Source organism: Medicago truncatula, chromosome 6 (assembly GCF_003473485.1).
Source record: "Medicago truncatula cultivar Jemalong A17 chromosome 6, MtrunA17r5.0-ANR, whole genome shotgun sequence".
NCBI lineage: Eukaryota > Viridiplantae > Streptophyta > Magnoliopsida > Fabales > Fabaceae > Medicago > Medicago truncatula.
The window spans coordinates 16,476,790-16,492,968 of record NC_053047.1 but is presented as its reverse complement, the minus strand read 5'-3'; the positions used below and the strand labels follow the sequence as shown (position 1 = coordinate 16,492,968).

The window sequence follows — 16,179 nt, the reverse complement described above, 5'->3', positions numbered from 1 at the left end:
CCTTCCCACCGCAAAAGCGAGAACACACGTGTCTCCTCTATCTAACATAAACAATATCTTTCCACATGCATGTACCAACATAAATGAGACTCCAGTGCCACTTCCCTGAGATAACTGGATTAACTAATATCATATCATTGATCCCTAAACCTCCGATAGATTTATCCCTACACGCATCCTTCCAACTAGCCCAAGAGATTTTACTTTCCCCCATCGAAACACCCCAAATGAATCGTATTTGAAGGAAAACAATTCCCTTCAGAACCTTGATAGGGATCTACATGAATGGCAAACTAAACAAAGAAATATAATTCATAACCGTGTTAATTAAAACCACTTTCCCAAAAAAAAGACAAATGTACCACTACAAAACCCAATCCTTTTAGCAGTAAATTGGATAAAGGGTTCCCATATCCCTTCTTTCCTAAGATTAACCCTATTAGGAATCCCTAGATGCTTGAAATGAATAAACCATACTCAACAAACGTAGAAAGATTTCAGGAAGGCTTAGAAAATTTTCAACCAGATCAACACTCATGACATTACTTTCTGCAAAATTAACTTGGAGACCAAAAGTCAGACAATATCACTTTAGGATAGTTTTGACTGTTTAAATTTTTTTCATAGTTGCTTCACCCACCAATGAAAATAATTTTATGCGCTTACTAAACATTGGAGACGTATATCCCATTGGACACATTTTTCAAACCCGAAAACTCTCCCACCTTATCTGTTTTTCTGATGAATGCATTAAGCCTTTCCACCACTTGTAGGAAGAGGAAGGGAGCTATGGATCCCCCTGCTTAATTTTTTTTTTTTAATATTAATCTCCTAGGTTGGGGAGCCATTAACCGAAATCGATAGCTTTTTTAAAACATGCATACATGAATCCATGATCTTCAACTAGCTCCAAAAAAAATTCCAACTCACCAAATCATAGGCCTTTTCGAATTCCACCTTAAAAATCATATACACCCTCCTAGAATTTCGAGCCAGGTCAATGAATTCAGAACAACGACCACTCCATCAACCAGATACCTCCCCCTAATTAAAGTTTACTGATTGGTTTAAATAATTTTATCCATAATTCCTAACATCAAACAACATTGTCACGAACTTATGAAGAGATCCAAGAAGGGAACTAGGATGGAATTCTTCTAGATGAATCAGAAATTCAACCATATGGATAATAGTAACAAGGAAGAATGAAAAAATTTGAGGAAGGATAGCATAAATGAAATTTCTTCTACCCATAGGTTTTACATATACATGGAAAACCCCATGTTAGAATATGCTACTTTAAGCCACTTTAACCATGACCTTTTATAAATCTATAAGTCTTTTCTCTTAAGGGTGGTTCACAACTCTCCCAAGGAATTGTTTCTCTCCTAAACTACCCCATGGTCAGATCATTACCTTCAACAACCTCATAAAACCAATTTATCTTCTCCACTTAAGCCTCAATGTGAAAATTAATATTCCCAAAAATCACATTGCTCCATGTTTTGAAGACACACTTCAGAAATTTTAACTTCTCTTTAAGAATGTGAGCCATCCACCTTGTAGTTTACAAGGAGGCCTAATTGAGAATGACCATATTATGTAATCCTTTCTCAGCCATCCGGAAGATATTGAATATAAACAACCTTAGGCCCCGATGTTAGGAAGAGTAGCGAATGACCAAGGGACAATCGTCCGAGACATCATGGGGGAGGCTTCGTTGACTCATAGCTGTCGCACCTATCCCACAATCCTTAGAACACGAGAATATAAATCAAGATGGTTATTAGCTTTAAACTCTCGCAGCTTGCCTCTTTTCACTCTCCGACGTACACCTCTAATATTAAAAGATCCAATAATCATTATGACATGATATCTAACCCCCTAAGACTCAAACCATAGCATTCCGCTACCTCACAAGCAACCCAGTAACTTACCTTGTTCTCACCATCACACCTAAAAGAAAATCCAATTTACTTACCCTTACCTAGGACTCTACTGGCAATAGAAACATTGTGCGGACCAATTGAACTACCCGTAAGTTTTATTTTTTAACTGTGAAATTTATTAATAACCAAGTCATTGCATAACACTATAAAGTAAAAGTGTTGTATATAGGCGGCATATTAAAATAAAACTTATAAAAATACCATTACATACTCCACCTAACTAAAGTCTACCATCAACGCATGGATATTGCATATTGTATGCAGGAGACGGGGTTCGAACCTTGGACACTCCACTTCTCCACAATGAAATTGTGTGAGCTCTAACTACTAGGCTACTTGACCAAAAAAAAAAAACTAACCACCAAAAACCAAAGTCAACACCATTATATTTGACATTGCATTCTTCTAATGAGTTGAGCTACTTGATTATTAAGTTGTGAAAATGTATGTTATGTTATCATATTATGTTCGACTAGTTTTTACATTAGATATTATATTTTGTTGAAAATTAATGTTACTCATGCCCCAATTCAATTAAAAAAAACATCTATGTGAAGAGTTAAAGTAGGAGTATGATAAGAATAAAAGATAGATTTATTCATTAAATATGTTTATCATTCAAATCGGCATGCATATCTATCTTAATGAAACTCTTAATTCAAAAGAGAATATCTTCCTTCCAAAAGATACATTTATTTAACTATACATAACAAAAAAAACTAAATATGTTGTTGCATGCATGAATGCTAGTTAGTCTGCTGATATAGATTTTCCTTTATAATGTTCAGATTAAGCCCTACGCTTGCCTAAACACTGCAGATGGATCTATCAAACAAGTTCCATTGTCGGATTGTGTCACCATCGATATCTTAAGTTTGATCAATTGTTATTTTCGATTCAACCACGATACTCGACGTTCAGAAAAGGTTTTGAATAGTAATTTCAACTCTCATTTAATACTAATTTATACCTAAATTTCTTTTCGATTTTATTTTTTGTACCTGAATTATCACCATAAATTCCAGATAGAGAAAAATAAAATATTTAAAACATGAGACAATTATCATGTCACAATATTGCGTATAATTTATATTTGATTGCTACTATTGTAGGAACTTGCAACGTTCGATGAGAAATTCATTCGTAGAGGTACAAAGACGTTGTGTGGGATAGCAGTGGTTGCTGCTAGGCTTCAACTTGATCATTTGCTTCATCTATCTTGTGATGCACTTTCTTTGAAATTTAAAGGAAAAACTCCTAAGAAGATTCGTGATATATTTCTTACACAAGAAGATCTAACAATGGTTCGTGATGATTGTCAAAAGCCACTACTAGAAAAAGCAAAATTAGCGAGGGAAATTAGTGACGGAAAAAATGAAATTCCTCACAAATTCCTTAATCGCAAAATTTAATGACGGAATTAGAGAGGGATTTTACGTTTTCCCTCACTAAATTTAGTTTTTTTAGTAGTGAGCTAAAGTGTTGTCCCATAACTTTTACATCACAATTTATTGATTTTGATTTGTTCTTTTGACAGGAGAAGATATTGATGCATATGACTAGTCAGGAGAAGGCATGTTGCAACATTTTACATCAATTGATAATGATATGCCTTAAACTATTATTGAATATTTATAAAATTATAATGTTTCTTGGACACACCCAACTTTGCTTACACCTATGACACATGATTAATCACATAGTGGTTAAATTCACTTGCGTGTATGGTTAATTTAGATCATATCCAAAATTGTGAAATTGCAGTATACAATGTAATTGATCAATTACCATAACTTTTACTGTAAATCAAATTAACATTCTATTCAATTGAATTAACCATGTTTTTTATGTGATTAAGATAGTGTTATCGGTGGAATTCTCCATATTATTAGGGACTAACAAAAACATTAATTTATTTTTTTATATAACACTGTTTATGTCTCCTTATTTTAAATCTCACACAATGCCTCCATATTTTAGACTGTTGAGGAAGAAAGGTCGATTGATGATATACTCTCATTTATCAATGGCAAAAACAAAGGTATGTCGTGTTTTCCAATTTTCTTACTATCGCAAATTTTTTTCGTCCCCAATGACAATATTGACGGAATTAAAGAAAATTTTGGCTTGTTTAATTTTATCCCTAAATTTTTGTCTCTATTTAAACTTTATCTAATACTCCTAGTTTATAATGCTTGTGGTATTTTTATTTTGGGAGTATAATTATAATTATTTGACAGAGACTAGAGGAAGTAGAAAGAACAAAAAAAAGAATAAGAGGGGGAAAGCTAAAGCCAATGATGCTATAGAAAATGTAAATCAAAATCATGATGATAAGGTTAGAATCGGCCTCTTATTATTTTTTTGAATCCTTGTTTTGATGAATTTTATTATACCTTCATGTTGGTCTTTGAATTAATCTATTTCAAAAAAAAAAATCATTTATCATCATTAATCTATTTTGATATGATTTAGGATGACAATTATGATGCTGATTTAGAAGCTGCAATGAAGGAGTATTATGCTGGCTTAGATCCTGTAATAATGGAGAAGATTGACAGGTTAGATATATGATTCTCCTAGTTCTTCTACACAATAGTATTTTATTGTGGTGAAGTTTTTTTTTTTTTTTTTTAAGGAAAGTATTATTTTAATTTTTTTTGAAGATGCATCCAAGTATAGTCTAAACTTAATTTTTTTTCAACAATAAAAATTAAGTTTAAACATACCAATAAAAATTTAAGAATAACTTTTCATGTGAAATACCAATAAATATTTGAGATGGAAAAAGTGAAGGTTGCTTCAAGTTTTATTTTCATGTTCTCTAATGTTTGACAATAATATAATTTTTCTTCTAGAAGTGGTTCACTTTTATTGGGTGAACAATACTTTTATTCATTTTCTATTATCATATTTTTTTTTTATAAAGATTGTTTTACATATTAGAATTGGATGTGTATGTGTGTCTATGTACAGATATAAACTGCATTTGATTGAATTGACTTCAGTAAAAATTTAATTATTGAAAGATAAAAAAAAATGTTTGCATTTGTGCATATTAAATAAAACATATGATAAAGACACTCTATTATCTATTTGTTAAAAATTTCATTATTATTTTTTTATTATTAAAAAATAACTTAATATATTTTTGCTTATGTAGGGAAGTGGAAGAATTTGAATGGAGGACAAATTTAAAAAAGTATGAAAGGGTAAACATTGTATACCAAAACAAAAAACTATGTGACTATTAAGGGTTTATCTGTTATCTATTGTCATATACCATCAGAATGATGAATATTTATATTTCAATTATTCAAGCAAGAGGATAGAGGGACTTGCTTATATAAAGGAGAAAAGATGTATTAGTTGTATGGTTAATTCTCAGTTTCTATGTACTAATTAATTACTTTTATCAAAGGATCAAAATATGGTGATGTGGTTAATGTGTTTGTTGATCAAGTTGAAACATGAATGATATAAATAAGGTGGTGTTGTTAATGCATGTGTGAATGTATTGGAACTTTTTAAATTTAAAATAATATTAAGTGATTATTGTTTATGGTGATATTGTTAATGTATTGTTGTTGTAGATCGGATATTTGTGTCTATATATATATATAACATAAATTATAATTTTTTAATTTTGTAAAAAGTTTTAGTTTTTGAAAAAATGTTGAAAATTTATTTATTTTTATATGAATAAGTTTATATTAAGTCGACCTATATTAATTTGTGAAAGAGACAAGGTGTTTATTGGACGTGGCTAAAACATGCAAGGTGTTTTAGGGATCAAAAATTTAAAATATCACTTTAGATCGTAGCTCGGTTGATTTGTATGTTTAAAATGATGAATATGAACATATGATTTGAAACTGAAGGCTAAAGATTTAAAAAGTTAATGTCAAAATACTATTTTTAAACCATTGGAGTTTTATCTATATTGTGAGTTGTTGTTTGATTCATTAAAAATGAGTAATCAAGGTACTAGACTTAAAATGATAAGTTGTTTGTGATCAAACAACTATTTGGATAGTGAGACTTTATCGAAATGTAGCCAAAACCATTATAATCGCTTAATTTTTAAATATTTTGAGTTATGGTTTGAATTAAGAGTAGTGTTGATCGATTTTTTAAGAATGTTTTTCAAATCAAAAGAAATTAAGAAAAAAAATAACTATTTTCTAACATGAAAAAAAGTGAATTCAATTAATTGAAAATCACGGATTTCTGAGAAATCTTTATAACAATTGAAATTCATTTTAGCAGCGTTCTTTAAAGAAAAAATATTTTGGTAAAAAGCCAAGTAAATTTGAAACAAATTTTGGAAATGTTTTATTTTCATAAGTTTCGGACAAAATTATTTAATCTAAGTTCTCAAAAATTAATGATGGATCACTTCCTTCGAGACTTAGTTGGTTGAACCCTAAGGTTAGTTAAAGTTAGTCTAAAAATATGACATTAATATAAGTACCTTATGTTATACATGGAACGTGACAATTGATTAGAATGCAGGTACATTTCTATTTAATGTATACTTGAACACACAATAGTAAAACACAGCAAGACGTATAAATGAAAAAGTAGATTCACGTCATGCAAAATCATAAAATTAACCTGACTTTCAAAGTCAAATTTTAATTTTGAAATATCAGATGACTCTGAACGTATAAGAAAGCATCTAAAACAAATGAGAAGCTTATATAACGGAAGAAAGATCATCTAGAAAGTCAATGCTCTGATCAAAATAGTATTTTCTCTTATAAGCATTTCAAGGGATTTGGCATATGAAGAATGAACAAAAAAAAAAAAAAAGAACCAAAAATTCAGAACTTGAATCCATTTGAAGTAAAAGATTATTTATTTCTGTTAGAAAAGCTGAAAATTCATCTATGAATTAAACTAACAAATAAATGAGGGGTTACTGCAATAATACTATCAATAAACAACAACAACAACACAACAATAAGAAATAAATTGAACTTGAAATTGAAATTTAACCCTAAATCTGAAAGTGAGTATTATCAAAACTAATATTGAAATTCAACCCCGAATTAAACCCTAATTATTAAGTATCACCAAAGCTAATCGAGAATTGAAGCTGGGTGAAGGGAGATGACGAAGATGCTTGAAACAGAAAAGAGAGATGTTTGATTGAGCTAAATTGCGTCAATAAATAGCGTCTACCTACTTAAGCTAAATTGCATAAATAAAATGAACACGAAAAATTTGGACGCTAATCAGACGCTACTAGCATCAGAAAAGGTCCGCAGATAAAAAATTTAAAGCTAAATTGCATGTTTCTTGTAGTGCACCCAAACGTTGCTTAATATATTTCAAGAAACCCTAAACTAAATATGTTTGAAATATATTTATATAATTTCATGAAGAGGAGAGTCCACATCCCTTGATTTTTCCTGTTTATAATGTTTTGTTTTTCCATTTAAATTCGATTTTCTGTTTTATTATACTTATGGAATTGATTTTTTGAACAATTAGGCTCATGAATATTTCTCTGAAGAACCACTATATCTTCATTCTATCTTCTGTAGCAAAAGATACATTTGTAGAAATTGAAAAACCTCTGCAACTTTGATCCAAACCCAGTGAAATTATCAACAATAAGGAGGAAGTTTCCGCTCATATATTCTTGCATTGTGAGGTGGCGATGAAGGTGTGAGAAAAGGTGTTCCGATGGCTCAATTTTAACTTCTTAATTCTACATAATTTATCTGTGGATTTTGACTGTTAGAGTGCGGAGGTGCAGAGTAAGAAGTTATGTAAGGGCTATCGGTCAATTTGAGATGCATCTATGTGGGTGATATGAAAGATGAGAAATGATAGTAACAAGGGGGTGGATGACAATGAAATGGTAGATGAGATTAAGGTTGCCGTATATTTACGGTGCTCGTTGTAATTTTTTATCTAGTTATGTCGTCCTTCTTGTGTGGTGTAGCTTGATGACTTTTCTCTTATTCATTATCGGTCTCGCCTAAATTTTGAATTGTTGTAATAGAATAATAATTATTAAACACGGATACTCATTGGATTAGGCATGTTCCGGTATCAAACATGCGTTGTTGTTCGACATCGACACAACACCAACATATATAATTATATTGAATTATGTTATTTTCTCAAATTATTATTGATGTCGACGTGTCAGTGTTCGTGTCATACCCGAAGTCTTTATCTATATATGTGCTTCATAAAAGAGTAATGATATTTGTACAACCATAGAGTCATTTCTACTAGGTGAATCCAATGGTCAATTCATTTCAACTTTTTAACCCAAAAAAAATTATCAAAATGACCTTATAGTTTTGGCCAACATATATAAAGACATATCTGGTGATGAAATTTTAAACAATGGAAAACCTGACAACAACTGTGGTTTTTATGTTGATATTGTCGTTGTCTGTTCATGTTTTAATTTGTATATGTTGGAGATTGAGTTGTGTTTTATAGTTGTTATCATAACTGTTGTGATTTGCGAACTTGTATGGTATCATATATGTTCTTTGTATGTTGGAGATATTTTTCTTAGAAAATATGGTTTTTGATAATATGACTCGTTTTGTTGTTGTTTTTGGTCCCTGCAAAATATTTTGTTTTTGAAAATAGTCTCCCTCCAAGGACTATTTTATTTTCAAAAAAATTATATTTTGCAGGAACCTTTTTAAAAATCAAAAGATTTTACATGGACTATTTTTCAAATAAATAGGTTCAATCATCATGTGTCATGTGTGCAGATCAACACAAAAGTGGGGTCATGAACCAAATCCAAAATGTGACATTTGCAGGGACCAAAACCAAAATGTGACATTTGCAGGGACCAAAAACAACAAAAATAATTTAGAGGCACTAAAATCAAAACGAGGTATATTTGCAGGGACCAAAACCATATTTTAGCCATCTTAATATTGCTTTGAAATACTTTTGCTGCTCAAGAAAACTGCATTTAATCATCATAAAATTCTTAATATATACTTGCCAAAAAAGATCCACATCCAAAGCAGTCAGATTACACGTATTCAAGATGTTGGATCAAAGATCGAACGGTTAAATTTCAAACTAAAAAAGTACACATTAGTAGTACTATGCATTAAGACTATTCATTTCTTGAACTAGCATCATCATGTATCTTAGTTGGTACTTGATTTCTTCTATAAACTCCCCACAAGTAATACTTTGATTGAAACCCTGCATAATGATTGATTAACTAAAGAATTTAGCACAATTAACAAACAATAAAGTTTAAATGAAGAAGTAGCATATATGTAAATGTAATGTAACTCACTCTTGTATTTGCTTGGGAGCATGGTAGAAGGAAATATTAAAAGCTCAGCTTTTTCAACCCTAGCTCTCATGGCAAGGTCATTGGAAATCATTTCATCAACTAGCTGGTCAAAATATCTTTCATCCCTGTAAAAAAGATATTGTTTCTCATTTCAAAATAGTGAACATAACAGTTTGTGTAACTTTATTTTACACCGACATCCATTAATTTTAAAAAACAATAAACAAGTTTGGAATAGCAGACATAACTCTGCCCGTCAGTGCAACCCAATTTTACACCGACATCCATTAATTTAAAAAATAAAAAAATGAACATGTTCAAAATAGTGGACATAACTTTCAGTGCAACTAAAATTTAATCCAATATGTTCAAAGTAGTGATTTTTTAAACGGATGTCAGTATAAATCTATTTCACACTGACTGTTGATATCTTTTAAATCCATAAAAGTATAGTTTTTAATTTGTTAATATAAATACTTGAAAACAGAACAAAAAAATAAAAGTAACAATTCTATAATTAGTAGTGGAGTGCTAGCTAACAACACGAGAAATGTTTATTACAAAGCAAACAACACGCATGAAAGGCACGACAGTGTATTTTCACTCAATTGCACATGATTTCCGTTAAATGAGGAAGTGTATAACCGTGACTCATCCACGTGATGGAGAAGCTTTTCACTTGTTCTTGCGTTTCTTGCATGTATTCTCCCGTAACAAATAGCACCCCTCCTAGCAACACACTCTCTAATTGGTTGAAAATCAAATGGATCCAACTAAATTTGTATGGTGCATACATGATTTAGTTGGATTCGTTTAATAGAGTAATTTGAAAAAAGTGTGATAGAGTATGTTGCTAGCATAATTCTGGGTTGCGTAAACAAGAAATAATATAAAACAGAAATGTTTATCGAATCATGCATGTTGTTAAGTTTGTGCAAAACGTCACCTTTCATTCTGAGGGAAGAAATAAAGGCCAATGCTTAGATTATTCGTTCCAAATTTCCAGAAACTCTTTGGCCACACAGCTTCTCTTTGAATCATGTCTGCATCAAGCACATTAGGTAGATGTTTTGTTTCCTCGAGAACTTTAGGACATGCTAAAGTGGACAAGTGGCACAATAATCCAGTGATGATTTTGTCAAAGCTTTTGTTGAGAACCAGCAAACTTCCCCTATTATCCACAAAATTCAACTTCAGACAATGATTTCACAGGAGCAGCTATAAAAGTTACATTAATTCCGAAATAATGTAATAGAAGTCACAAAAAGAACAAATTTCTTACCTCCAGATTGGATCAGAAATAGGTTGTGGATCAGCAATAGTAACAGCAGTTGCACATCCTTTGCTGGAATCGACTTCACCTTTTTCTGAATCAATTATCTCAATATCTGAATCTGTAGTCTCATTGTCTGAATCTGTCGACTCACTATCAGAGTCATTTATGACTACTACATCTGTTTCGCAGTCCTCGCAAAACCAAATAACCTCATCCGTAAAAATTACAGGCCCGTCTAAACAATACCTGAAAAGGGGATGTTGAGGTGTACAAGGACAAAAAGGTATTTTAGAATGTGAAACACTGTAATGGCAAAAGCTTCCAACTTCGTAAAATGCAAAAGCTTCACGTTAAGAAAAATATGATGGCAAAACAAATTGCTTGCAAAAATGGAAGTTCATGATATATTAATACAAATGTGTTATTGTTCACTAAATCAAAAGAAGAGAACAATGGTATTCACACAATGATATTATTTTATAGAGCAGATGCATGGGAAACACAGGCGAACAATATCTTACAATATAAAAGATCTTGTTTTAGCATTTTTTAACAAAATAAGATCTTGTTTCAATATTCTTTGGAGTCACATTTCCGGATAGAAACAGAAGTGATTGCAAAGAATAATGATTAAAATAACCTGCAAGTAGATGCAATGCAAAATAATAGATGGAAAGAGTAAGTCCCAAGTACCTATGCAGTGCGCAAGCTTTACATTTGTTGCAATACACCAACGTCTCTTCAAAGCCTACATCGCCACATGTAAGACAGACAGGTATCTGCAACAAGAGGCAAAGTTTTAATTCAGTAATTCATAAAAGGTATATAGCTCAAAAAACACATATTTCAAGAAGAAAAAGTAACAGTATTATTTGAAACTTCCCAGGGAAGTCAGAAAATGAGAAAAACCTGAGGCAACTTAGTTGTCTCTGACACGGTGACGAGAACATCCATCTCCACTTCCGATTGAGAACTTTCGTCTGCAGCTTCAGTTTCAGTACTAACATCCGCAGGAGCATCAATCTCCACTGCAGCTTCCGATACTTGAGGTTCAACTGCAGTATGTAGACCATGTTCAGTTAGGAGTTCAACACTTGACACTGATGCATCTGTCGGTGCGGATGCAAGTGGTTCTGTAACAACTTTGATTGCTGCAAAATCAGAATTCACAACTTCTGTTTGGTTGTTAGTCATAGAACCAGCAGTGTGTGTCATATTAGAGCCTGTTGAGGCATTCACCAATTGTGGCTGATCATTCTTTTCCACAATATTTTGAAACTTGTGATGTTCATTGCCTTTAGACTCTTGAGACAGTGAGGCCGAGACATGTCGAGACTGTATTTCGAAACTAGATCCTTCAACAGGGATTGGTGTCATTTTAGGTGAAGCCACACACCCTGATGGTTGTTTTAATCCAGGTTTTTGGACTAGAGATTTGACTGAACTTGACTTAGCATTGACCTCGGGTTTTGATGATTTTAATCCAGGTCTTTGGACTAGAGATTTGACTGAACCTGACTTAGCATTGGCCTCGGGTTTTGATGATTTCACGGGTTTTCTTACCCCATTATCCATCTTCATGTATTTATCTCCTACGGCTCCCCTAATATCAAGCTTGGAACCATCATCCTTTGCACCAGTGTTATCCATAAGTTTCCGTTTAGACCTTTCAGCTGGAACATTCTTGTGCTTTAAAATAGGAGCTTCATTTTTCACATTTTCTCCCTTTAAACCACAATCCTTTGGACCAGTGTTATCCCAAAGTTTCCTTGTAGAACTTTCAGCCAGAACATTCTTCTGCTTTAAACTAGGACGCACATTTCCCACCTTGAAACCACGATCCTTTGGACCAGTGTTATCCCCAAGTTTCCTTTTAGAACTTTCAGCCAGAACATTCTTCTGCTTGAAACTAGGACGCACATTTTCAACCTTGAAATCGAGATCCTTAGCACCAGCATAATCCCCAGATTTCAATTTAGAATCTACCGCTGGAACTTCCTTGTTGCTGAATCTAGGAGCTTCACGACACACATTTTTTACAGGGTGCCCATTTTTCTTAGATTCTGCGACTTTCATAGGTTGAACTACCGGATTCATTCCAGAAGAATTTGGAAATAGTCTACTATCTCGTCCATTTGGAACACTACGTTCCGTTGATTGCTCATGTAGTTCTTCTAATTTCATTCGATGTTTCTTTCCATTATGATGTTCTTCCAAACATTTGTGATCCATCGTAACATGACAAATTTTACAGCGTACTATATTTGACTGCCGACGTTGTACTGGGGCTAACGCAGGAATAGTTGGCCCCGGTGTTTGATGCGGTAAGCACTTCTTATCAGCAAAGTCTTTTGGTCTTTGTTGAGGTAAGCGCTTCTTATCAGAATAGGGTTTTGGCGCTCGATGTGGTAAGCACTTGTTATCGGCATATTCTTCCGGCTTTTGATGTGGCAAGGACCTTTTATCAGCAAAGTCTTCTGGTGGTTGACGTGGTAAGTTCCTTTTACCAGCAAAACCTTTGGGCTTTTGATGCGGCAAAGGCCTCTTATCACTGTAGTGTCCCGGCATTTGATCAGGTAACTGCCTCTTATCAACATAGTGTGCCGGCTTTCGATGTTCTAAGCGTTTGTTATCAGAATAGTCTGCTGATGTCTGATGTGATGAGGGCCTATCATCAGCATAGTGGTGACCCCTTCGATGTTGCAAGTGTCTGTTATCAGCATAGTGTGCTGATGTGTGATGTGATGAGGGCCTATCATCAGCAAAACCCATATCGTGAGGAATTTGGTAATCAAAGTTCAAGTTCAATGATTCCAGACTGAAATCATTGAATGGCATATCATGATTGAACGGCATAACATCCCAACCACTTCTATAATTGTTTTGAAAATCTCCTATCTGCAAATAAGCATTCAAATACGAAACAGTATGTTAGATATAAAACCATTATGTCTTTGACTTAACAACTTAAGCATTTGAAACAATTGATTCATGACACAATGAATAGATCGATATCACGGCAACATTCAGAAACAACTGCCTCGACTCTCTTGCGATAAGGCTCAAGCACGAAACCATTAGAATTATACCAATCAGAAACAAACTATATCACTCAAACAACATTAAACTTAACTTCCAAACTAGTCTCAGTTTTGAAAAACATTAAAGTTCATATCACAAGCCGCAACAGAAAATTCTAACATTTCGACAATAACTACAAGCATCTTCATTTAGATATTATGACAGTTAAGAATCATTCAGATTTCACAAAATTTCAACTTAACGTCACAATAGAAAGAGACAAAGACAACCTGCTTCAGAAAGAACAATTTGCATCAATATGAAAACATAGACGAGTTTTAATACACGCACCAACTTACTATAATTTTCTTCCTTTATACAAAAAATTGATAGAGAACAATAATTGCAACATGTTCAAACCCGTTTCGTAAATAATTCAATATTCCAACAACCCAACATTCATCCAATACACTCGCAAACCCCCTTACACAATTTCAGTTTACAGACTTATCAAAAATAAGGAATTCCATCCAAGTCAATGCAAGTCACGATAAGGTCACACGAAAATCACAAATACCAATGCTAAATTTATGTATACATCCAAGTCAATGTGCTTAGTTTTGAATAACAGCATCTTCAACAACAAAAATCTCTAAACCAAAAGAAACTTTCACCACATAAAACATTAACTTTACGGTTACATCAAAATCAATAACCCTAATCTTGAATAACAACAGAATCAAAGCAAAAAATAATCCCTTCCCAAAACCGTTAATCATTCATGTATTGTTAACCCTAATTCAGAATGATTTAAATTCAACCTTTTTCCCAATAACCCAATTCAAAATAAGCATTTTTTTAACAAAATTCACTCAAAACAAGAAATTTCAAAGAAAACAGACAAAAAGAGAAAGATTCTTCAAATTCCTCATATGAGAAAAATTCCTCATGTGGGTCCCTCAAAAAACAACAAAATTAGCAACTTTCACATGTTAAAAACGAGTAAACCACCAGATTAATCCTTAAAATTATGAATATTTCAAAACTGTCCCTACCTCTAAATCTATGAAATTGGTCCCTATATTTAACCTTTATATCAATCAGGTCCCTATGAATATTTCAAAAAAGGTCTCTAACTCTATTAAATTGTCAAGTTGATCACTTATATTTAACAATTTACTATCAACTGACCCTAACTTCTTGAAATATTCATAATCTTACGGACCTAATTGAAAGCCCCATACAAATTCAGAGACGAATTTGATGGTTTACTCAATTAAAAACCCTTTTCAAAAGAAATACAAATAACATTCAATCTTTTCCAAAAAAAACCCAATTTCAAAATACCTTATTTTTAACAAAAACACACTCAAATCAAAACAATAAGGTTAAAAACAAAACAGACACACGAATATGAAAGAAAGAAAAAAAACTAAACGGAAAAAAAAAACCCATAAAAACCATAACTTTGGCATTCAAACTATCATCGTAAAAACTACAATGCATGAATTCACTTTAACTTTCATAAAACAACAACAACAACGACAAAAACTAAACCAAAAATGAAAAGGAAAAAACAACAAGAAAAAACAGAACAAAACAAGAAACAAAAAACAGAACAAAACAAGAAACAAAGAAGAAAAACAAACCATGGTGTTCAGAAGGATTTGAAAGGTTTCTCCGAAAAAGAAGAAGAATTTGAAGGGTTTCTCCGAAAAAGAAGAAGGATGAGAATGTAACAAAGAGAAGGGTTTCACTATGACGGTTTATAAGGCATTGAACACGCAAAGATTGTTTGTAGGGTTTCAAACCGAAATGAAGAGTGAGTGACTGAGGAAGTGAGGTGTCAAAAGGATAGTGACAATGATATGATTTTATTTTTTATTTATATTTTTATACGTATTTTTTTGTTACTATTTTGGTCTCAAATTAGTCTCCATACTTTATATTGATTTGTCACTTTTTGATCGATAGAATATTGATGTCACTTTTATATAGAGGTCTCAAAATGGTTCGGTCATCCTAAATTTATGGTGAGACCGACTATATAAATGAGTCGGTCTAATCTGGTCTATTTGTAATTGGTTTATTTGATTTGACTATTATTTTCTATTTATTCACTTTTTTGATATATTAGTTTCTCACAATTATCTATTTGTTAAATATGTTTCGATGGATATTGAAGCGTAAATAATTTTGATCTTAGCTTAAATATTAATAAAAATCTATATATTTTTTTAAGAAATTAAATTCTAGATTTATTCTTTAAATTCAATTTAATTTTTGATTTATAAACTTTAAAAAAATTTAATTTAAGCTAAATTTATTTATTTATTTTATTAAGATTACCTATTTAAAACTAAACCAAAAAAGAAATTGAGCTAGCTATTTTAAGGTCAGGTCCGGTCAAAACCTATTAGCTCGACTCATTTTTTTACAGTTCTACTTTTATAATATTAATACAACATTTAAGTTTAAGAACTAACGGAAAACAAAACTGAAAACAAAAAAATAAGTTAAGGGACCAAATGATGTATTAAGCCTAATAGATACATGAAAAGACATGCTTCAATATGTTTTTTGAGAAATAGTAGCGTAAACACTGACATTGTGTCACAATTGTTAACTCCTTA

The 16,179-nt window shown here is 32.1% G+C and overlaps 1 protein-coding gene across 1 annotated transcript; it reads right to left on the bottom strand.

Annotated features, from left to right (window-relative positions):
• Positions 1-8,909: 8,909 nt before the first annotated feature.
• On the bottom strand, positions 8,910-15,393 carry LOC11446591 (uncharacterized). Its single transcript, XM_003619156.4, has 7 exons — positions 15,196-15,393; positions 11,435-13,423; positions 11,219-11,304; positions 10,532-10,771; positions 10,196-10,420; positions 9,250-9,374; positions 8,910-9,152 (listed from the first exon to the last, which is right to left on the bottom strand). The coding sequence occupies exons 1-7, from the start codon at positions 15,196-15,198 to the stop codon at positions 9,061-9,063; spliced, it is 2,760 nt and encodes a 919-aa protein (XP_003619204.3). The 5' UTR covers positions 15,199-15,393; the 3' UTR covers positions 8,910-9,060.
• Between the last annotated feature and the right edge of the window lie 786 nt (positions 15,394-16,179).